General features: G+C 54.0%; 1 protein-coding gene across 6 annotated transcripts in view; it reads right to left on the bottom strand.

Annotated features, from left to right (window-relative positions):
• Window positions 1-24,474, bottom strand: part of WSCD1 (WSC domain containing 1) — a 41,726-nt gene that overhangs the window by 5,240 nt on the left and 12,012 nt on the right. For all 6 annotated transcript variants that reach the window (XM_070392963.1, XM_070392964.1, XM_070392966.1 and 3 more), the window contains exons 3-7: window positions 20,028-20,142; window positions 18,375-18,559; window positions 14,213-14,334; window positions 1,894-2,053; window positions 739-903 (exon numbers count right to left, since the gene is read on the bottom strand). In XM_070392963.1, coding sequence (XP_070249064.1) covers window positions 739-903; window positions 1,894-2,053; window positions 14,213-14,334; window positions 18,375-18,559; window positions 20,028-20,142 — 747 coding nt within the window. The remainder of the gene's footprint in view (window positions 1-738; window positions 904-1,893; window positions 2,054-14,212; window positions 14,335-18,374; window positions 18,560-20,027; window positions 20,143-24,474) is intronic.

The following is a 24,474-nucleotide window of genomic DNA, read 5'->3' as shown; positions in this document are numbered from 1 at the left end:
AACAGCGCAGACTCAAGCCATTTAAGGCCCCTTATTTCTGCAAGATTTTAAACCATAAAGCTCTTGAAGATTTTAAGACCAGTTTTTAAAACATAGCATTGTGAGCCTAGCCGGGGTGGCTCAGTTGGTTGAGTTTCGTCCTGTGCGCCGAAAAGGTTGCCGGCTGATTCCCGGCCAGGGCACACATCTGGGTTATGGTTGGATCCCCAGTGGGGGTATGTGTGGAAGGCAACTGACCGATGCTTCTCTCTCACAGGTTTATTTCTCTCTCACTCTCTTTCCCTTCTTCTCTCTAAGCATGTCTTCGGGTGAGGATTAAAAAAAAAGCATTTTGATAAGCTACCCCTTGCCCAAAAAGGAAAAAGGAGTTAGCAGATACCATCTCACTCAATGATCGAGGGTTCTGAAAAGCAAGGAAAGTCCAGGAAAGGTTTCTAGAGAGGAAATCCATGCCACTAGGCTTCCCCTTTGAGTCCAGAGCGGAGCCCATGAGCTGTCACTCTCAGTGTGGCCCGAGGCCGGCCTCCATCGTCACCCGGAGCCTGCCAGGAACGGCAGTTCCCAGGCTCATACCAGATCAACTGGGCCAGACTCTGAGGCGCTGCCCGGGAATCGGCTGAATTTACCAAGCCCTCGGGGAGGCTCTGACACACACGCGTGGGAGAAGTACTGCTCCCGCACTCCCAGGGGACGGTCTGGCCACGGGAGCCGCCTTCCCCACTCTCTGCCCCTGCTCACCTTTGTTGTAGAGAGTTCCGTCGAAGTAGTAGCTCCCAGTATAGAAGCCGGTGGCGTGCTCGATGAGGTGCCGCGCCCAGGTATTCCCGGCACCCGGGAAGCTCGACAAAGCCACAAACACTTTGGACTTGGTGGGCAGGAACTTCCTGTCTGTGCACCGAGTGTCTGAAAGTCAGAGGTCATGTCAGGGTCACTCACCCCCATGGTGATTCAGACTCACCACCGGACTCCCCTGGATAGAAACTGCTGACCCGAGGCTCCCGCTTAGTACAGGTGTGAACTGAGGGGGACGGGTTCGCCACCTGCACGTGGCTGGCCAGAGACAGCCCCAGGGACCACGAGGCCCCAAAGCCCACGCAAGAGTGTGATGCAAATTGGCTCCTGTGGACCCGCAGCCCCTGCTTTGTCTCCATGGCCACAGTCAAGCCTTGGCTACTGGCACAGCACAGGTAACTCCAGGGGAGGTGGCTGGGTCATAGCTGGGTGGACCAATGCCACACCCTGAAGTACAGCCAACAACAAACTTGCTGGACTAATTTCAGGCAAGTGACCTCTCTGAGCCTCTTCATCCCCCACCCCCACCCCCCCGGGGCTGCCTGAAATCTTCAGGTGGAAGCCCCAAAGCAGGCTCTATAAGGTGGCAACATCCCGCCCTCTCTGCTCTTACTCCACCAGCTCCTAAGGCCAGCCGGGCAGACGGGATGTTACACACCACAGCCCAGGAGCCTTGCTGGATCCCAGGTCCTGGGCTGCCTCGGGAAGCCTCTGAGGCCCTTGTGGCCCTGAGCTCCCATGCCACCCAGTGCTGCCACCTTGCCCTTGCTGTCCCCCTGGACTGTGCCACTCTGCTCTTCCTTCCTTCCTCAAACCACCTTCATCCCCAGAGAGATTCAGGTTAAGGTCAGGTGCTTTTCAAACTGAGCCCTGCATCCTGGCCCGGCCTCCAGAGATGGCGGAGGCCTCCTCCATCCATGATCCCCAGCTGAGACTATCCACGAGGATCCCGGGGTTCTTACACAGATGCCCCTCCTACCCCAGGACTGCACACTCCACCATGGCCAGCATTTCCAAACCTCCAGACCACAGGCCACCAGCAGAGGCAGGCACGGGGAGGAGGACCCTTCACGCCCTGCCCACCTCGGGGGCGGGGCTCACCTTGCACGGGTGTCTGGTAGACCTCGCAGTACTCTGCCAGCTTCTGTGCCTCAGACTCCTGGCTACACAGCGAGCTGTCTACAGCATCCCGCAGGTTGAACTGGGAGGTGGGGTAAGCACAGTAGCACTCCGAGCCTCTGAGGATGGCCAAGGGGAACTCCTGCCAGACGAAGAGAGGAAGAGAAGCAACGCGGTGAATGCAAAGGCCACGCCTCCCGCAGCTGCAGGATGAACGCGTGGACCCACTGCCGGTTGCAGGGGATCAACAGGGATGTCTATCCGTCCTTCTAGTGCCCAAGCCCAGGGAGACCAACTCAATGAGATGTGACCCCTGCCCTCCAGCAGCTCACAGCTGGCCAGCGACAATCCAGCAGGCACAGCGCAGTGGGGCTGTGGCAGGTGAGTCAAGTGTGCAAGGAGGGAGCAGAGCCTGGATCTGGGCTCCTGAAACGTCCAGGAGGCAGTCGGGAGCATCGGGATGGGAACAGGCCCTCCAGACAGTGGCATCCATGGGAGAAAAATGTGTGTAGGGGTCAGAACGGGACAGAAAAGCCCACACATGGCAGTTAGGGCTCAACGTGTCACAGGTTTAACTAACAAACTGGGAGCCCTGCGTGACGTCTGGAATCCCCACTAGCTCTGCCTGGAGAGACCCAATCCAATCCTATGCCTGAAGTCCACTGCTGGGGGTTCAGGACCAAGGACAGTTGCCCACACGCCCACCTTTCCAAGACAGGAAGGTGGGCAAGAGTAGACTTGGATCCACTGAGGTGGAAGAACAGTGAAAACTACCCACCTACACACACACACACACACACACACACACACACACACACACACACACACACCATCTTACTAAACTCTCTGATTCTAGAGCTCAGAGCTCCCTTTTGCATTGGAAACACTCACAAACATTCTCTGGGACCATAAGTATGTCACCTCCCCTTAGTTTCTCCACCTGTAAAACGGACATGTTCCACAAATGGGCCTGCCTGGAAGAGCTGGAGGATCTCATTTCTCTCTGGCCCCCTCACTAGCCCCTCCTGGCCCACCCCAGGGGCAGTGAGACCAGGACGGCTACCCCCAAGGCTTTCCTGGGAGAGGCTTGACATGGGGATGGAGGATGGGGGTGGGTATCCAGGAACTTTTATGTCAGAGGGAGGAAGCACCACATAGTAGAGAAAGGACCATGTTTATCATCTGAAAGACCTGGACCCAAGTTCCAGAGTCACAATTCTGTACCTGTGTGACCTTGGGCAAGTGCCGGCTCTTTCTGAGCCTTGATTTTCTCGTCTGTACCGTGGGGGTAATGACACTCAGCTCACAGAGTGGGGGGAGAATGAAGGGAGGACCGTGCATGAGAAGAACCCAGCCCAGCGCCCAACACATGGTACGTGCTCCCCTATTTTTCTCTCTTCAGGCCTTTAATTATACTAGAGGTGGGCCCCAGACCACCTGCCTCTCAGCATACCAGGAGGTTGTTTCCTTAAAGGTCCTCCCCTTGGCTCCCCCTCCAAGGCCTGGGAAGCTCAGGACCAAGGGAAGGCTAGAGCCCCTGCCCCTGTGAGCCTGTGGTCCTTTAGTCTTGCTCAGGCACATGCAGAAGAGGATGCATTGAAGGCTCAGCGGCCACAATGAGGCCCTCACTTGGGAACCAGCCATTTCCCGAACCACAGCTGCCCCCAATGTCAGCTGCAGTGGCAATCCAACGCCAGCAGCCAGGGCCACTGTCCCGGTGCAGGGCCAAGGTTACGGGACGTGGGAGTGAGCGGACAAAGGCTGACAAACCCATTAGCATGTCCAGCCAGATACCACCTCCAGCAGCCCCCGCCGGGACCCCCAGGCCACTACTGCAGAGAAAGTGAAATCTGTGTCTGTCTGGCCCCTCCATCAGAACACCACTGGCTTTCTGGAAGCAAGTTCTGCTGCCGTGAGTTGGTGAAAAGCCGTCATAGGAACCGTGACCTCCAGCCCCCACCATCACCATCCATCCCCTCCCACAACCCCCCTCCTGCCTCCTCCCAGATCAGCACCTTCACCACAGCAGCCTGGGCGCCCACGGCAGCGATGGGCAGAGCACGCGGCCACCTGGCTGTGTCCCCGTCTGTTCGCACTGGCTGTTATGGGCGGAACGGTATCCCCCTAAACTTCACATGTTGAAATGCTAACTCCCCTACCTCGGAACGTGACTGCTTTTGGTTCTTTAAAGAGGTAATTACGTTTAAATGGGGCCATGAGGTGGGCCCCAGTCCAATCTGACTGGTGTGGTTATTAGAAGTGACTAGAACACAAACACACAGGCAGACCAAGGGAGGGCCCTGTGAAGACAAAGGGCCAAGGCCACATGCGGTCTGGGGACAGAAGAAACCATCACCTGGATGTCAGACCTCCGGCCTCCAGAGCTGCAAGGAAACAAATCTCTGTTGCTGAAGCCCCATCCGTCTGCGGCACTTGCTACAGCGGCCCTGGGAAGCTAACACACCAGCTTTCCTACCGGTCCTCGGCCCGGCCAGTCACAGACCCACCTCAGGGCCTTTGCACTTGCTGTTCTCTCTGCCTAGAATGTTCCTCCCCCAGACACCCACATGGCTTTCTCCCTTACTTTCTTCAACTTGCCTTCTCCCCGGAGGCCTTCTCCGGCTTCCCCACTTCAAGTCACAACATCCTCCCACCACCACCGACACACCCTATTCCCCGGCTGCTGGGCCTTCTAATTTGGTTTCACTGGGGTGTCACAGCGATGAAACCCTCTGACCCTAAGTGTACCCTCAGCAGTCCTGATGCGTGTGTATCAAGACCAGCGGTTCCCTCACACCAGGTTCCTCCACCCCTTTCCAATCAGCCCACCCTCCCTCACAGCAACCTCTTCTGATTTCCACCGACACAGATTCATTTTGTCTAGAATATAAATGGAGTCATCCAATGTCTATTTTTGGGTGTCTGCTTTCTTTCATTCAAAAATGTATTTGTTAGGCCCACCCATGTTGTTTTATCTGTTAATAGATCATTTCTTTTTTATCCCTGTTATTCTGTGTGTGAATGTACCAATCTGTTGATTCATCCACTTGAGGGACACATGGGCTGTTTCTGGTCTCTACCTATTACAGATAAAGCTGCTATGAACATTTGTGTACAAGACTTTCAGTCAATAAATATTTTCCTTTCTCACGGGTTTATACTGAAGGTTCCTGCTTCATTTTCCTCCACGTAACTTGTCGGCATTCAACATCTGCTCTGTTTTACTTACTGACCTGCTTATTGCTTGCTTCCTTCCCCGAGGGTGTGAGCAGGGATTTCTGTGTGTCTGTGAGCTTTGCTGCATTCTCTAGAACATGGTGGATGCTTAATGACCGTTTGATGGACAAACCAATGAACAAATGAATGAATGAATGTCCTTTACACTCCCAACTCCCCTCCAAATTACTGGCAACGGACTTGGGCATGAGCTTTTTGTTGGTCATTTCACCCTGGGCAAGAGGGAGGAGAAGAAAGCTGCCACATCTAAGCAACACCTCCCCCCCACCCCCAACACCAGGGACCCCAGGGGGCTTGGATCTCCTGGGATTCCTGTTCAGAGGAAATTTCAGCAACTTGGTAGCTCTGCTCAGGGCGGCTGGCTCTGTCTCCCTCCCTGGCTGTACTGCTGCTGCCCACGGTGGTGCCTCCTAGTCCTGTCTCCCAGGGCTGGGGACAGGCTGCCCCCACCAGTGACCCGAACCTCTTTGCTTCCTTGAGTGGATTAAACTGTCGAGTTTCCGGGTGTGTGCAGAGCATGGGCGAGCTGCAGACAGTAATGTGGTTTTATTTACAACATAACCACTTCGGCGACATCACTGGATTCTGAAAACACAGAACAATTTTTAGCCCCTTGGGGATTTCTAGGACATGATTTCCATAAAAATTAAATATTGGAGAATCTTATCTCTCTGCCAACTTCCCCAGTCCTCCCACCCCTACCCCAAGCTCGAGAGAGAGAGAGAGAGAGAGAGAGAGAGAGAGAGAGAGAACACGCAGAGACAAAGGAGAAGATGATTAGAGAAAGCAAGGCAGAAAAAGGAAGCACAAACCAGATGTGGGACTGTTTCAATAAACTAGCCGAGGGGTTGAAGAGGGAGCCACGGAGCCCGGCTGGAGGGCGGGTGGATATGCATCCTACTCCAGACACCTCACCACCAGCCCCAGCCAGGGTGTCAGCCTGGAGCCAGGTCAAGACTCAGCCAGGGCCTGGCTCTCTGGGTTATGGGGGGTCCACATGCAAAGGCTTGGTCATGGCCAAGGGGTCAAGGAGTGGACATTCCAACAGGCAAGAAGAACACCTCTAACAAACTGGCCCAGCTGGGTCTCATCTCCTCCATCTTCATTCCTCCTTGAGCACCTTGCTTGGGATCTCCCTGGTTATATGGAATTACAGAAATCTCACAGATCGGTGCTCCAAGTTTCCGAAGGGGAAATTGAGGCTTGGAGGCAGGTGGTGAGCAGCCTGAGACCTCAGACCATCAGGGTGAGTGGAAGAGAAGCCAGCTTCCTGGAGTCCAGTCCAGGGCTTTGCCACACCCACACTCAACTCCTTGGAGGCAAGCACATGAATGCATGGATTTTTTATGAAATCTGCAAACTAGCACAGAGCTTAGCTCTGACCAGTCTTTACCTCCCGGGCCGTTCCCTTCCCTCCAGAGGCAAGTCTGGACACAAACAGGGAATGAAGACAGCCGCAAAGGTGGCTGCGAATATGGGGGATGAGGCCAACTTTTGTTTTGGGTGCTTTCGGGCAAATGTCAAGTTGCATGCAAACCCGTCAGCTGGTGCTGTGATTGAGAGGCTGTTTGCTCCGACCCGATGCCTGTGGGGTCTGACCGCAGGGGTGGGCTGGGGGCGGTTTGTGTGGTTTGGAGAGGCAGCTATGGGGAGGTGGAGCCACACCAAGGCTTGGTGTCAGGAGCACAGTGTCGACAAGCTAGTGAGCATCTCTGAGCCTGGGTTTGATCACCTTTATGAAAGGGGCATAGCTTGATGATTACAGGCTTGGGAGCCAGCAGGCGTGAGATTAGGTTAAGATGGACTGAGTCTTGATTTCCGCACCTGTAAGGGGGCGGTGAGGATGGAATGAAACACTCGTGAGGTGCCTGTCAGAGAGGAGACACCCAGCAACTTGCATGGCCTGAGTCCAGGGGAGGCTGAAGGTGTGGGTGGGGGCAGGGCTTCTCCATGCGAAGAGCTGACTCACAGCCCCCTGCCTGTGTCCAGCCTCAGACGTGCTGCTTCGGGATTGTTTGGGGCAAATGTCAGTGTCTCCAGGGGCCTCTGGATGTTCCCTTGGGCAGTGGCTCTCTGCAGACACTGGGTCCCCAGACAGTAGACCCACTCTCCCGCTCCATGCGACAACCTCCCGTCACAGCCAAACACGCGCCAGAAAGAAGGCCCATTCAACCCTGGGTGTTTCAGAACCACCACACCCTCGGGACCCCAGGGGCCCGGGTTTCCACGGACATGGGGAGGACCTCGTCTTAGGCAGTTTCTCAAGCTTCCCACGCACAGCAAAGGAACCAGGGAAGCCGCATAGTAACGATCATCATCCCACTGTCTGCAGTACTCGCTACGCAAGAGATGCCCAAACCACAGCAAAGCCACCGAGTCCTCCTCGCAGTCTGGTGAGGCACTGCCGCCGCCGCCAACCCCGGGCAGCACAGGAGGACACTAAGGCTCAGGGCTACGTGACTGGCCAGGACCACAAAGAGAGAAAGGGGCCGAGCAGGGCTGTGCACCCAGGTCCTGATGCCTCTAAAGCTCCCTCCTTCCATTTTTAGAAGGATGGAGATTATATATATGTGTATATATATATATATATATATATACATATATATCCTTGTGAGATATATATATATATATATATATATATATATACACACACACACACTTTAGAAGGATATATATACATACAAAAGTGTGCAAAGTGTTATTGGTTGTTTTCTCCGGTGCAATAAAATTACAAGTGAGTTTTAATTTCATTTCTGCATTTCCAAAAATTTCTAAAATTTTCTTTTAAAAAGCCTGTGTAACCTCCCCTTCAAAGAAAACAGTAAGTGTGCTTTAGAGACTTACAACATAATATCAACAGGTTTACGACAGAATTTTTATAGGAAATCCAAAGCCACCCTCTATCAGTCACCTATTGGAATGACTATACAGCATTTTGGAAAAAAAAAAATTCTTACTTTCCAGGTAGGAAGTCACAATACCCAGACTCTTACAGGCCTAACCTTGGCAGAGCGTGAAATTACGTGCCCCACGGAGGCAGCAAGTCCACCAGCAGAGACCGTGTCTACTGGGGTCCAAGTGGACTGAGCCAGCGCGGCCCAGCAGCCTCCACAGTAACATGTGCTTTTCCATTTCACAGACGGATGGGTAAGCGCTGCTATTAAACGGCCAAATAAAAAACCCCTAGAAGACCGTCAATGGGAAAACACCCAGGGGGTTAATATTCTCTATGAAGGACGCATGCACCCAAAAGAGGCTAAAAGAGGACAAGAAGGAAGGGGAGCACCTCCCCCCCTCCCCTCTCTCCCCTCCATCCTGTCCCTCTGGTTGCATTCTCAGTAGAACCAGCAGCAGTGGCCGGCAGATAAAACCTCAGATCACAGGCATAATGCTGGGGAAGCGTCACACGTTTGTAACCTGTTTACAGATGGTGTCAGATTTCGCTCACCAGCCCACTATGGGAACCCACGCTCCCACAAATAGTCTATCTGTTTGCACACAAATAGTGGGCTTCGAAATTAATCACCCCCAGATCTGAACTGGTAGCAACACAAATATCTAAGCTCTCCCCCGCCCCCCTCATCCTCACCTCTGTCCAAAGGAAGGAGCTGAGTACTGAGAATGAGCAGGCTTCCTCCCATCTCCAAAACGACCGCAGAAAATTAGACAAGATCACTGTACTGTGTTTAAAAACACATTACATCGGTCCAGTCTCTCCTGCTGGCAGGCAGTCAGATGATTAAGATGCTGCTATTCCCCCAAATGTTCTCCTCTGAGTCAAACTATACTCTTGGAGCTCCCCAAATTCATTGTAACTAACTAGCAAAAAACAATAGAGATTTCTATCTGGGGCTACAAATAGACCCCAGATGGTGCTCAAAATCGGGGTGCTGCAAGGAGGGCTCCCCTCTTTTCCTGTTCCCAAGCCCCAACTCTCACATCTGCTGCTGGGCCCCACAGTCCTAATTAAGCCCTTAGTCCCCTCCCCCAGATTTAGCTCTGTCTCATTTCACATTCTGCTGTGAGCATTTTCCATCATAAAAGTCTTTGAAACCATTTTCAATGGCTGCATTATAGTCCACTGTATGGCTGTGGCTTAATGTAGCCATTCCCACATCATAGAACATCTGAGCTTGTCTTTCTGCCAAATTAGGATGAGATGGAGCTGCCACTGGGTCAGCCCTGCAGCCTCGGTGCTGCTGGCCTTGCTGGAGAGGAAGTGCTTGGCACTTCAGACAGGAAAGTACAGCCAGACATCCCGAGTTCACCTCTCTCTGCCCCTCAGCATCCAGAACAGGAGAGGGGAAACCATTCCTGCACACAGGTCGCTGGTCCCTCAGGCCTGGGTCAGCTGAACCCCTAACTGACCTCACATCCCCCAGACATCAACACCAGAGGCAGAATTTGCTTCCTCATCCTCACCAAATAGTTGGATGAGACAATGTTCTCAAGGATTCAGACTCATGGGGAACGTGGGCCGTGCCTGGGCCTTGCTGAGCCAACACATTCAAGCTGGCCCTGGAGGGCAGTGGCTCTTGACTGGGCACGAAGAGACAATTTTGTCCTGCAGGGGGCATGTGGCCTTGTTTGGGGACGGTTTGGGTTGTCACAACTGAGCGGGGAGGGGCTGTTGGTATGTTTCGGGTAAAGGCTAGCAACGCTGCTAAATACCCTGCAATGCACAGACAGATGCTAAAACGAAGGTGACCTGACCTGAAGTGTCAGTAGTTGCAAGGCTGAGAAACCCGGCTGTAGAGTGAAGGCAGAGTCCCCATAAAACCCTGGCCAGGAAACTGCAGAGCTCAGAGCTGCCCAATGGGGGGGCGGGGCGGGGGTCTGCTCCCAAAGTCTTGAGTCCGAGTTACACCAACACCCATGAGGGAGGAGGGATGGACGGCTTGGGAACCAAAGGCTCACTCAGTTGGGTAGAAGGTGGTTTTCCTTGGGTGAGTAACATCTGGGCCTCGCCCTCGCCCTCCCTAGAATCCCTAACTCCAGAGCCAGGCCACAGGCCACCTTCTATCTTTGCCCAGGCATCTCTCAAGGTGTCTCTGAGGAGGGCTGCCCCCCAAAGGGATCCACAGAGGGCGCCTCCACCCCCCTCCAGAGCCCCACCTACGGCTGTGAGGTGCCACGCTGGGCACGGCATCCTCTCCCTGCAGGCTACACCACCAGTGGCTCCCTCTTATGCACCAAAAACATCTGGGCTTTGAGGCAGGCATCCAAGGCCCATTGCAGTGTGTCTCCACCCACCTTCCACGCCACGCCATGGAGCCCTCCACTCCGGCAAGCTGGGCTGCTTCCCACCAGCCCCCGCCTGCTCAGCAGTTGCCTGGTCTTACAATGCACCCCTCACATCCCTCATCCGCCTGCGGACACTGCCCACATCCTCTGGCTCCCACCCTTCCACACAAGTGCAGATGAGCTGCCACTGGGTCAGTCCTGCAGCCTTGGTGCTACTGGCCTCCGAGTCTCCCTCGCCCCCTTCAGGCACTGACCTCACTCTGTCACGTCCTATCTCAGCCCCTCCCCAGGGGTGAGCTCTACCTCATGAGAGGGGGCCAGGTTTCCCCCACCCCTGAGCTCTGCTGGCACCCCCCCACCCCCACCCTAGTTTGGACACATCTCACTAAATGCCTCCTGCCAAGATCTGTTTTCAACATGAACGCTGGAAATGAGGACTTCCTCCCAGCTGCAAACTTCAGAGCACCTAAACAATGGCCCTGGAGGAAACTCCCACCCGCCCCAGCCCATCCGACAACGCAGGGAGGCCAGGAAAGGAAACAAGCAGAGGCATCTCGAGGACCCGGGATGCCCTCTCCTCCCTGATCTGACCCGAACAGAATAGTTCCCACCAGCACTGGCCAGAGCTGAGCCTGTCACTTGTCCTTGAAACATGTCACGAGGGGAGACGCACAAGGTGCTAAAGCGAAAAACGGGGAAGAGATCGGGAGCCTGCAGGTGCCGCTGGCACAAGCTCCAATGCAAAACTGCAGCAACATGGATTTGTGCCAGCAAAAGCGAAGAAAGGCTGAAAACAGAAGTTGGAGAGTGTAACATCTTCAGGATGCGTATCTGAAAGCACAGGGCGGACATCTCTGGGCCCTCGCGGGCTGCCCCAGTGGAGGTGCCCCCAGGATACTGGGATGTCTCCCTAGGATGCTGCTTTGAAGTCATTGTCCCTAAAAGAAGAGCCAAAGGCTGCCTCATTTCCCGCTCACACAGCGCTGGCGGGGGTGTGAGGTTAATAAAGGGTGTCCCAAAATTCACGCAAGAAGTAATTTTGATAGAAAACACAGGTTTATAATTAAAAATTGTAAATTTTTTATTGATTCATAAAGTACATAGTATAGGGTTATGTATGGAATAGCACATAGGGTAAATGGCCTCCGAGGCTTTGCTGGCACATAGGCAAAGCCGTGGTCTTCATTGGTCTTCATTGTCCCTGCTCCTGGGCCATAATTGGTACTTGGTAATGCTTATCAAATTTAAGGGATTGAAATCAAAGGGCAACAGATATTAGAATCTGATTCAATAAACCAAGTAAAATTAGGCTTTTATTTTTTGTTGTTTGTTGTTGTTAATGCTCACGCAAAATTCAAATCTTGCGTGAATTTTGGGACACCCTTTATAACCTCAGCCAAGGGCAACATGGCAAAGTCTGCCAACGTGAGAAGGACACAGGGCCTGGAACCCAGCACCTCCTTGGAATTCTGGCTCCCAGATCCACCGCAACAAAACGCCCCACCCACAAGGGGAGTCACTGCAGCCTTATTTGTAGAAGCAAAGGACTGGAAACATGCTAAATGTGTAGCAGCGGGAGGCCGGTTAAATAAATTATAGGACATCCTGTAAGGGAATGAGAGACGGGGAAAGCACGCTCCTTGCCAATAGGAAGCCATCGCTCCCCGTCCCACGCAGGGCGGCTGTGAGCAGCTCGTTACCGCCTGTGGGTTTGTAAAGGAATCGTGTCTTTGAAAGAAACGATGGCTGGAATAGACACAGATGCTCTCTGACTGTGGACACAGGAAGTTAGGACCATGGCTGCCTCCGAGGAAGGACAGACGGTGGGTGGTGAGACACTGGGCGAGAGGAAGACGCTCTTATCTGAGCACTTTGGTGTCTCTTTATTGTGTGAGCACATTACCTACTAAAAATAATTTAAAACACTAAGGACACACAGCGGTGATGTCTGTTTCCTGTCACGTTCCCCTGTTTCTTCTCTCCTGTTGCCTCCTTTCTGGGCTCACCCACTGGGGCCCCTCCCCCCAATGTCACATAAAGGGAGAAGCACGGGGGGGGGGGGGGGGCGGGGGGGCGGCAGGGGGGCTGTAAAGCCAGTGGCTCCCTGCCTGTGTGCAGACCTGCTCTGGCTCTGTTGCAGCAGCCGGGATCAGAGCACCTCCCTCAGGGAGCGCTGGGAGGGTGAGGCAGATCACGGGCGGGGCGGTCCCCCCGCCCCCCAGCACAGCACCCAGCACACAGGACACAGGACACTGCCCCGGGCGGGCGGGCGGGTGGGGGACCCTAGGAGGCTGCCCTCAGACCGATCTGACCCAGCTGAGCTCCTCTGATTCCAGCAGAGGCTCCTCGGGGACCTGCTGGGACCTGCAGGTGTGCAGGCCACCCTGGAGAGCAGTTTGTTTCCTGTGAGCACACAAGCAGGTGTCCCTGCTGCCTCTACCCCAGTCCCTGCTCCCACAAGGGGGAGAGGGGAAGTAGAGATGCCCAGGCCAGATGTGTGCAAATCAACAAGCTGCTCCTGGCTTGCTGCACGTGTCTCGTGATTCCCTGATGCCCTGAAAGCTTCCTCGGAGGACATGCAGGAGCCTCTTCAAAGGCTGTGCGTGCGCAAGAGGAAGGCGCACATGCGAAGCTTTGACTCCACCTGCCTCCAAGGGGAGCATTCACAAGAGCGGGGAGGGCACGCAGCAGAGGGGGGAGGGCAGCTTCGAGGAAGGGTGGGGCACCCCTGGAGGGCAGGCTCCTCTGTGTCCAACCACACCTGCCTTCGCAGAGGCCCACTTCCTGCACCCTCAAACACCAGCAGGCCATGGAGCTACAGAGCTCAAGTCCTGGCTCCCCCCTTACTGGCTATGCGACCTCAGAAAGAATGCTCAAGCTCTCCCTGCCTCAGTTTTCTCACCTGCAAAATGCAGATAATCGTAACACTATCCCATAGGGTTGCTACAGGATTAAATTGGCTAACACATTTGGGCTTGGAACAGTAAGCAGCTGGCATGAAACAAACAAGCAATACATGTTAGCTACTGTTGATAATTACTGTCGTCATCATCATCATCATCATCATCATCGTTGCCAAGGCCCCTCTCTTAGCCCCATGGTGTTACACTGCCAGGTATCATGGTCTCATCAAGGCTACTGAACCCCCACACAGAGGAGCAGTCCCAAACCCTGGCCTGCTGCCACTGAGGGCATTTCCAGGGCTGCTGCATCCAGACCCATTTGGAGGTTGCTGGACTCCAGCCCCAGATCTCAGTGCTCTTTGGACAGCTTGCTGGTTCCACCAGCCTCGCTTCACAATGCCCCCCGCCCCCCAGTCCTGCTTTCTGCAAATCCTACCTGGCCTTGGCCAATTTCCCTGCCCCAGAGCTAGCCTCGGTGCCCAGCCCAGCCCCCGCACAGTCACACCCCACTCCTCAGCCCAGGCTGAACCGAAGGTGCCCCTGGGACTCCAGCCCCTGAAGTCAGGTTCATGGCCAACACCATCAGCACACACAACAGAAAATCCGTCTGTTCTCTCCAGGTCCCGACCCAGCATCTTCGTGCTTCCAAACCAAGTCAGTCTACCATCTGACACTTGTGCCAAGAGCTCATGACGGGAAAGGCATGATCATTTCAGCTTCTACAACCTTCGCTGACAATTCCCCGCCCGGCCTGGAATCACCAGCCCTAGCAACAGACTCCCCGCGGGCACCCTCAGGGATGTCTGCTGCGCAGCCTGCTGCTCTGGGCGGACGGATGTCTGCGGCCCGGCACCGCACCTGCCCCCTCTCCGGGGCCACCGCACATGCTGATGTGGTAGAATTATAATTGGTCTTACTTTCTTGGAACAAAATCCCGAACACGTCTCCACTGTCACGTTGGCCTGCATCAGGGAGTCGGGGAAAGCGTGTGTGATGTTCTCCGGCAGCCTGAAGCACCCACGGTACGTGACCGACCTCCCTGGGGGAAAAACAGGATTTCGGTGAGAAACGGTGCTCCTGGTTGTTGGTGCCTGTCACAAGGGAAACTGGTGGCTTCTGCGTTTCAGCATGTGAAGGGGCGTCCTCAGGAGGGCGGGTTTCACATCAGAGAAGGCAAACTGCCCTAGAAGGGGTGTGGCCAAGCCAAGACCCTGGAGGAAGCCAGGCACCAGGACCTTGGTCACCCGGGATCACCGACAAGGGGCTGCTTGTCTGACTTCAGGTCTCACTATTCCACCAGCTCTCGGGGGACGGTGTCCATTCACCTTTCCTTCCTTTCTTCCTCCCTTCCTTCCCCGCCTCCCTCCCTCCACAAAATCCGGACTGTGCGTCCATCGTGAGCCAGATTTGGCACTAGGGAACCTGCGAGGCGGATGTTCTGAAAAGCGCATGACTTCCCTGTGAATGTGCGGAAAGAAAAGCAGGCCTGGAAATCAGCATCCTGCCAGGTTCCCGTCACTGCGCCACCGAGTGACACACTGTGTGCTTCCCCCCAACCCCCCTGCCCCCCCCCCCGCCCCCACCGTGAGCTCCCATCAAGCTCGAGGATTACGCCTTACTCCCCATCCCAGGAAGCCTCAGGCCACGGTGTTCCTCAGACCTTCTGGTGGAAAACTGCAGCTCCCTAGTTGGCGTCCTTGGTGCTGAACAAGCCTTCTGGAATGTTCCAGCACCAACTGATCAGTTTCTTCCAGACTCATCAGAGTTTCTCTAGATGGCATCGCGATTCCTATCCCAGATCTCCCAGGGCTCAGCATCTCTCCCTGCTACCCGTCTGCTCAGCGCCTGGCCAGCAGCAGAAACCCTCTCCCCAGCCAGCCCCGCGGCCAGAGGGCTCTCCACGCAGATCTGCAAAGCAGGATGGAGCCCTGGTCTGGAAGCCCATCTGGTCAACCATGTCTCCAGTGTCTGCACGTCAGGACACCAGCCTAGTCGGGCACAACTGAAGGGAGGCAGCTGGTGCCAGGGAGAACCGTCCAGGCTGAGCATCTGACTGGCCTGAGGGCAAGTCCTGGCACTGCTGATGACTTGCTCTGAAACTTGAGTGTGTCATGGACTCAAGACCCTCTGTTTCCTCGCCGACATAATGCCCGGTAGCTAGAGTTGTTTTGAGGGGCAACGTGTACCCACAAGCCAGCCCCTGATGTGGCTGCCTGGCCTTGGTGTAAGGACTTGGGGTGATGGCTTGTGCTGAGCTCACAGAACTCCTTCTTGTCCTGTGGCATGAATGAGCCCCAAAAGGACAAAACAGCTAGGTGGACTGGGCTGTGGTCCTCAGCCAGCTGCTCTGGGGTGGGACAGACACCAGGGAGACAGGCTCCGGGGCACGTGACTAAGAGGGTGAAGAGCACAGGCAGGGCACAGGGCCAGCGGGGTGATGGGTATCCCAGCCAGTCCCAGGCTGCAGGGAGGTACAAACCAGAATCCCAGGGGCATCTGCATGGGGGTCACCCTGTGCTCAACCACACCAGCCCTGACTGACACAGCAGGTGCCCAGTGAGTACTGAGTGGATGAATGAACTGAACAACAGGGCACGTGAGGGCGCAGCATACACTGCGATGCCAGCGCTGCTGGGATGGCAGCATCGGCTGCCTCTGGGCATCACTGAGTGACTGTCTTTCGGGGAAGAGGCTGTCGTCTAGTGCAGTCTATCCACACCTGCCTCCCTCGCTTCCCAGGTGACAGCCCCAGGGCCACTTCAGGCAGGACACCTCTGAGATGAAGTCCTCGACGAACTGCTCTGTTCTTACCTCTGATCCCAACCCGGGGAGCTGAAATTTAACACGGGTGGCCGCCTGGTTGCCTCTTGACAGAGATCCTGTTGACTCATTTCCTTGAGAAGGGAGCGGGCAAAGTTCAACTGCATGGGCCCCACAGGCTGCCCAACGGGGCAGCTATCACACTGTTTTCAACATGAGCCATGACATCAAGGCTAGCCCACTCAAGATCTGAGGCTGAATAACTGGGCCACCTCACTCTTAACCAACGGGCAGTCTGAAGCAAATCAATGATCCCTAAGAGCCAGGGGCTGAGCAGGCGGGAGGAGCTGGCAGGGCTGCCGGAGCCCACATATGGACCTGGTCCTGCTGGGGGATGGTGGTGGCTTTGAACCCAGGGAAATCAATGGTCCAAGAAGCCAGTCTGGAACATTCTGGTCCTCAGGAAGCCCATTTGGATGCCCAGGTGACAGAGCAAAAGTCGACAGATCCATGTACCACGGCAACCTCTGTGCCAGGCCCTGTCCTGGCCCAGAGTAGGTATCAATCACGATCTGTTGAGTTAATGGTCTCATTAGTGAATCCACAAAGAAGGTGTTGCCAGGGTTACAACCCTGTCCCTGTCCCCCAATCTGGAGCCCTTGTGCCCAGATATATCCTCTCTGACTGTAAGCACTTACGCAGCCTCAGTGGGCTGGGCCTGAGCATAAGCCACTCTCCCCGTCACGCTGGTCCCTGGCCCCATAGCAGTCACCATGGTTCTCACAACTGGGCGTCTGTACTGCGTGGCTAACACTCATTGCTAGGAGAGCTCTCAGGACACCCCTTTGTAGTCTAGCGCCTGACCTCAGCCCTCTTTCCCTGAGCTCTGCCCGTGCCTGGACTAATGCATTAGCTGCCCTGGAACCGTTACCAGGTGCACAGCCAGAGGCGCTGTGTCCGGGAGCCCGTGTGCCCCCATCGTCCACGGTCTCACCCTGGCCAGCGGTGGGGACGGCCTCCCGTGCCCTGACTTCTTCCCAGCCCGGCCCCTCCTGATTATGAAAAGGACGGCCCTGGCCGTGCTCTCAGCCATCTTTATTTGATAAAGGAGCCTTTTATCGTTAGGTGAAGTGGACCCAGCATCTTGCAATCAGGACAAACCTGAGCTTCAAACACATCTAACAGGGGCCCCGGTATTTAAAAGCACTTTCCATTGACATTCTTGGGGGTTCAGTCTGCCTGTCTGAAGCATCAGCTGCCTCCTCCTCCTGGCTGATTATTCCTCTTCCGAGTTCTGTACTTAAACTGTAAGCTGACCTTCAGTGAGAGTTTATCTCTGGGAACTCGTTACACCGGGGTGGGTGGCACAGCTTTGAGCGGTGTTGCATTTGCCTCCGCCGGCCCCTCCCGGTGGTCCAGAGCTGATGTTTATGTTGGAGTGTTCAGGACCAGGAAGATCATGTAAATCTGAACCCCCAAACTCGTACGAATGCAGGTCGTCCACAGTTACTAATCCTTAGGGAGATTTTTCTTTTTGTTTGTCCCCGGAGCTCATGTCAAACAGACAAGTTTTTTGCCATCTCCCTGGACTATATTTTAGAAACCGAACTTTTATTGATTTACACTTCAGTGGAAGTGAATCCCATGTGAGGCAGAGGTTTCCATCCAGTTCCCTATCCTGACCAGCTCGAAGCCTCCTTCTCTGTCCTATGTGGACACCAGGACATCAGCCCGCGGCCACCAAGACCAGCGACTGCCCTCTGCGGAGACCAGAGCCGCACAACCTGTTCCCGACTCACATCACCACTGCGACTTCGATTCCCTCTGCATTTCTGGAGCAAGGGGTTCCTTACTTGCTTGCTAGTTCGGCTATGCATGTAAAATACCATTTGCTCCATTTTACCCTCCATTCCTAGGGGTTGGGTAGCTAGGAAACTTCCAGATGACCTGGTCCACCCCAGTGCTAGAAATCCAGGGCTGCCTCTGCACTTTACAAAATAGCCTGGAGCCCAGAGAGGGAAAGCGAGCTGCCAGAGGCCACACAGCACTTTTGAGACCTACCTAGGCCTTGGCCCCAGGCCTCTGGATCACTTTCTCTCTCCTTCAGGCGATAAAGAAAGATGTGCTTCACATATGAACTCAGGCGACCTTTGGCACACTCTAGCCCCGCACCCCACAGAGAAGAGGCTGTCCAGGGAAGCTGAAGAGAAAGGGAGGGCGGGGTTTCTGTTCCAAGTGATTTGGAGGAGGGCCCACAGGCGGGGGAAGTGGAGAGGGGGCAGACAGAGCCTGGGGGAGGGGAGGGGGCTGCACACTCACGCTTCCTGGAGCTCGGCTGCAGCTCCTCCACTCGGTACACGGAGAGCCGGCCAACACCTCCGCACGCGGAGCCCTTCTCCCCCTTGCACTCCTGCTTACACTCCTCCGGCCCGACGCTCAGCACCGGGAGCCGGTTCCCGCAGTAGCACTCTGTCCCGGCCTCCAAGCCGGCGTAGACATAGGACCTGCGGGGAAAGTGGGCCTGGGATAAAGCTGCCCTTGGCCCAGAGCCAGGCCTGGCGTCCTAACAGCTGGCTGTGGGGCCAGGATGAGGGCTGGGCTTGAAGCTGCGGTTAGGTCTGGTTGAGAAGGCAGGGGCCACGGCCATCAGCGTGTGGCTGGCCTCAGGGGTCATCGTCCTGGGTTTAGGGAACAGTCTCTCCTTTGTGCTAAGCTGACTGAGTCAGCCCCACTGGTTCCTCTCCTCAGCCCTGGGCTTTGTCCCCTAAGGTGCAGGTCATGTGACAGGTCACGATGGGTCTACAGCAGTGGTGAGCTGGTAGCTGGCTCTCGGGAGGGGAGGGAAGGGGCCTAATTGGTGGCATTTGCCAATTTCTGTAGGTGATTTCAAGCTAGCGAGGGTTCAGCAATGGGCTTAGAGGATTTCTGAAATTTAACTGTCTGCTCTCGTGAGCCATGAGCTGGCTCCAGCTCACCACTGGTCCAAAGGGCCCTCCACATGTTACAAGCAGGCCCCGCCACAAGCCTCCCTGCCCTGGAGACCGCTCTTACCCGCCTCCACCCAGCTGTAATGCTGTCGGTAAAGAAAGAGAGAGAACGGAACCGATATGGTACCACACGGGATTTAACATTTTCAAACTCCCTCCTCAGTGGACCTAGGCATAAAAACCAAACTGAAAACCCAAACACCAGCTCCTAACCCTTGTTTGGCCCCTGCTGGCTGTGTGATGCTGAATATCCCTTACTACCTCTCAGCCCCAGTTTCCTGAACTGTTAGGAGAATAGAATGAGATAGTGTCCATCTCAGTTTTAGCGCCCTTGACAGGGGCCCTGTCTTTTTCTTCTCTGGCCTCAGTTTCTCCACCTATAAAATGGGCATGATTAGTTGTTACCTAGCAGAAGGTGGTAAGGATTTATGACACAACAAATATGAAAGAATTTGATGAGATTGAAATAAACTAAGAGTACCATCTGCTGATTCTGTTGTACACGCACACGCGCACACATGCACACACATGCACGCACACACACAGAGTGGTCTGTGACAGTCTTGATGGTAGAGACCACTCCCTGGCATATGACTAGTGTCTGGTAACTACTGAGTGAGTTGGCAGCAGCAGAAAGGGTAAATCTTCTTTGAAACACAGTAGCTGTTCCTATAGAGCCCTTGATTCTATTTTAAACATATAAGTAAACTGAGGCCAAGGAAAGGCAGAGGGCTCAGAGCTAAGTCACATGGCGAGTCCCTGGCTCAGTGGCACTAGAACTTGGTCCCTGGACACCAAGCCCAGGGTTCTATGCACAACCCCAGCCACCTCATCAATCAACTTTCTCTCTTCTGGACAGCTGGGCCCCGATCAATCAAGCTCTAATTAGTTCCACCCTGGATGCCACTGGCAGCCGAAGTATCCCCTCCCTCTGGGGAATGTCTCTTGACCTTATTTCCGGTGGCGTCCGGGGCCCCACACTTACCGCTCAGCGCAGGCGTCCTGGCAGTGGGAGACGGTCATCTTTCTCAAGTCAAAAAACACAGTGCCCTTCAGCGTTCTCTCCTGGCCGTCGTCACGGAAGCAGCCAACATAGGTGCCTGCAGGCGAGAAGCACAGCAGAGACTCGGAGGCCCTGGGGAGGGAGGGGTCCTAATGGCAGCCCACCCTGAGCGAATGCCAAGGTCACCCCCAGCCCTTCCGGGCAAGGGTAGCTCTGCCAACTCAGAGAAGCCAGGGCGTGAGGCTGTGGTCCCACGTCCCGGCAGTGCTTCTGGATACGTCAACCCTATTCCCTTCTGCCCCTTTTCTTGGTTAATGGCCTCCTGGCCCCCAAGACACCCTGCCAGGACCCTGGTGTCAGTCTGAACACCACCTTCTTCCATCACAACTCAGCAAGTCAAATACCTCCCCTGAACCACCCCCATCCCTGCCCTTCCTGGGCTTGGAGAGGCCTCCCAGCTCCACCAATGTCCTGAGTGGCAGGTTCTGTCACCTCCTTGTCATCCAGAAGAAGGAAATTAATTGTGGAAACTCTGACTGTAGAGAATATAAACCAGATCCTGCAGATAGATCTATTTCAAGAAAAAAAAATCTGCCGCCCCAGGTGAGAGCAGGCCCCCATCCCTGGAGGGGTGTAAGAAGCCTTGAGTGTGTAAGAGAGCTGTCCTCTTCGGGACTCAGCAGGGCCGTGGACTGTGGGGCCTACCAGTCCAGGCATCCCTGGCACACCCCTGGCACACCCCTGGAGGGAGAACATGGCTCCACACAGAGGTGGCAGTGCTGATTCAGACATGCACATGCCAGGGAAGTCTGCAACAGCCCTGCCCTGCCACCCTGAGAGGGCGGTATCTCTTCCCCTCCAGGCAATGAACCTCTTAGATTCCATCAGCACACAGGTGGCCACACGCCATGTCCACCCATGTCCACGCAGAGGCACATGCTAGACCCTCCACGCAGGGCTTCTAGACCCCCAGGCCATGGAAGCTTCTCTCTCCTTTTCTGTAAAGTCTCGGGACTTCTGAGACCAGAATGGACCGCTGCAGGAAGATTTCACCCAGGTCAGCGAGAATAAATTGCTCTCCTTAGCCTGCCTGCTTAGTAAAAGAAAACGAATATTTCAGAAATTCCTCGTGTGTTGCTCAGCAACAAAGAAATTCTATTACAGCTTTCAACTAAACATCCAAAACACAAGCTCGGAGGTGTTAAACATTTATCACTGCTGGTGAGAAATTAACCTGAAGGTTGTAAAGATGCCCTGGCTCAAGACCCTTGAAGGCTGAGAATGGCAGGGACATGTTTCTGGGGGAGCAGGGAACAGCTTTTGGGAATGGGCTGACTTAGGTTCAAGTCCAGGCTCCACCCTTGCCTGGCTGGGTGGCCTCGCATGTGCAGCTTCCCCTCACTGAGCCTCAGCTTACCCATCTGTGAACTGGGGCTACAGGCCCATGGAATTCATGGGGCGCTGATAAGAATTCCACAGCACCTGGGAAGTGTCTAATGCAAGGCATGGCATGTGGTACGGTACCCACTGCCGTGGTTGTGTTTATTGTTAATGTATCATTATTAATATAAACATTTAAAAATTACTATACTTCCCTGGAACTCAAGTTCTTCATCATTAAAATGGTGATAGCACCACGTACATATTAGGCTGTTCGAAATTAAATGAGATAACAGATGTACATCCACACAGAACAATGATTGACCATTAACAGACGTTCGAATAAATAACAGCTATTATCATTCTGATCCTTCACTCTAACCTGGGACCTGGTATGATGATGGATCAGTGAGTATCGGCTGAATAATTACCACACTCATAAAAGAGAAAAAGAAGTGGTTCCAAGCAGTCAGGCTCGGGTTCTTCGAAACACAGGGAGGGGAGAACCATTCAGCAGCTGCCCACGTCGGAACTGTCCTGCCCTCGCCCTGCTGTCCCGCTCAGCGTGTAGCAGGGGCCTGAGACGCAGATGAGGAGGAGGTGAACTCTTTCTTCCGGAAAAGTAACGAATGGCTTTTCTAACTCCCTGACAGAGGCAAGAATGTGCGGAAAGAAAAGGGCTTCCGAGGGATACGCTGGGACACATTCCGAGGCGGATTTATTACTTTCGGCTGAAATGGAGGCAATGCATTATTGTCTGTGACTCCACATCTGTTCATTTGCACATCAAAATGGACATGCTGCGAGGCTATTAATGATGGCTTTGGAGATATTGGAATGTCTTTGGAAATTACTATCAATAAAAAACAAACCGGCCATGGAGAAGTTACTATTTTTCCCCTAGTAAACGTACTGACATTTTATTCCATTATGGATGTTGTCCAAGGTATAATGAAATGCTCAGTGATTGATGGAGCCTCCTGCAGCTTCCTAGGCTTGCAGGATCCCTTTTCAGGAGGATGGCAGGCTGCCCGCGCCTCAAAGAGACACCCTCTTTGTCTGCAGCCCCAGCAGCTGTCCCGAGGGCTGGACTGAGGGCTACTCTCCACCAATGAGGCCTGCCTGGTTGTGCAGGGCCCCCAGAGCAGAAGGGGGCTCCCAGAGGGTTTTCAGGCCAGTGCCCTGCCTCTTCCCTCTTTCTCTGAAGATTTCCAGCCATGTGACACCACTGCCTCACCCAGAGCACAAATTCCTCCTGAAATCTTGGGGGATATTAAAATCTTTAATAACATATGGAGTTACTGACCATTCAACACTAGAGTTCCTGCTGTACCAGGTATTAACTCTTCACTTGCTGTTGGGCCATGGGAAGGCTTTAGGGGTCACTGGGGAGGGCAGCAGAGTGCACAGGGCACCCCAGGCACTCAGGATAGTCACCATTCCAATATTTTAAGAACTGATAAGGCCATACTGGTGTATAGCGGCTGACCTAACCACAGTCCTTCAGCCTTCACTGGAGCCCCATTCTGTCACTTTTTTAAGTCACTGAAGATGACTTAAAGGGGGTACCCACTGGTTCTCCTGGACACATGCACGCAACACCCAGGGCTATAACTAGGTCACCCTGAGCCCTCGCCTCTGCTGGCCAGACACGTTGAAGTCAGGTTATAAAGAACTAGTCACGTCTGTCTAATAAGCCCAAAGCCCTTTGCACCTGCCTCCCTCATGCCCTAGTCGTGCTATGCAGTAAACATGTGGGTGCATGTCTGACTCTGTCACCAGACCCAGATCCTGAAGGGCACTATGAATAGCATACATGGAGACCCAGACACGAATCCTCAATAAGTGCAGATTGAGAGCAATAAAGAGAGGAATTGCAGCTAATTTGCCCAAGGTCACAGAGCCCAGAACTGGCAATACCAAGAGAGGCACTCAGCTCTGCTTTCAAAACTTGTGCTCTTTCTATGGCTTCGTCTCAAGAAATCCATGTTGACCTTGTCAGTCATTGACACTTTAGTCTAAATGAGTTATACTGGTGCCACCTGCATAGGGACCCAGTCTCTGGGTGAGTTGAGGAGAGTTTATAGAAATCATACCTGCATAAAATGAGCAGCAGAATCAGTTCCTCGTTTCTCCCATGAAAGCCTTGCTGAGGAACCCCACGGTGAGGGCTTTGACCCAGATGGTTTTAGAAGAAACTTCCTTCCATGCAGATGGCAATGCGGTCTTCCAGTCTACATTTTACTGAGCCACTAGGGTCATCCTCCTAAGGTGAAGGAAGCCTGGGCTCCTTTCTCTTCCCTGGCACCTTCTCATTATCCTTAGAATAAAGCCAGATTCCTTGGCCTGATCCTCATAGCCCTCCCTGACTTAGGCGCCAGACCTGAACTCAAAGCCTACGCTCCAATCGCCTCACATCTTTCTGCATCCTGCCATGGAGTGCTGCATTCTCCAACCACACTTTTTATAGGTAAGAGAGCAAGTCCCTCTGTGACTTAGGGTTCAGGACCAAATGGGGCGGTGATAGAGATGCTGAGATGCTGACTGAGCCGTCAACACCCAACAACAGCCATGACACTTTCTGGGTGCTCATCACATGCAGGCTCCGTTCCTGGGCCCACACAGAGCCTGTATAACCCAGTGCACAGAGCCCCGACCTGAAGCCAGGCTGTTCCCACGTTAGGATCTCAGCAGTGTGACTGTGGCGGGCCCACCTGTGTCCCCCAGGCTGCACCTTGAGATGCATGCCCCACCCTTGTTCTGAGCCCCCACCTGCTCCGCTCCATAACACACCCTTTATTGGCTGTCTTCTCTTCCCTGGCTCACTTCTCACTATCTAACAGTGTTCCCAGGATCACAGCCCTACTCTACCATGTGCATTGGAATCCTGGTTTCAGGGTTTGCTTCTTGGAACCCAAACTAAGAGAATGACCTTGGGAATTGACTGAACTTCTTTGTGCCTCAGTTTCTTCATCTATAATACTGGAATATAACATAGAACCCATATATAGCACATTTACAGGAACATAGTAAATGACATATGAGTTAG

The sequence above is a fragment of the Myotis yumanensis genome, unplaced genomic scaffold, assembly GCF_028538775.1.
Source record: "Myotis yumanensis isolate MYYU_CA2020_CCGP unplaced genomic scaffold, mMyoYum1.0.hap1 SCAF_16, whole genome shotgun sequence".
NCBI classification, from domain to species: Eukaryota; Metazoa; Chordata; class Mammalia; order Chiroptera; family Vespertilionidae; genus Myotis; species Myotis yumanensis.
The sequence above is the reverse complement of the archived record's forward strand: the minus strand, read 5'-3'. Positions and strand labels throughout refer to the sequence as shown.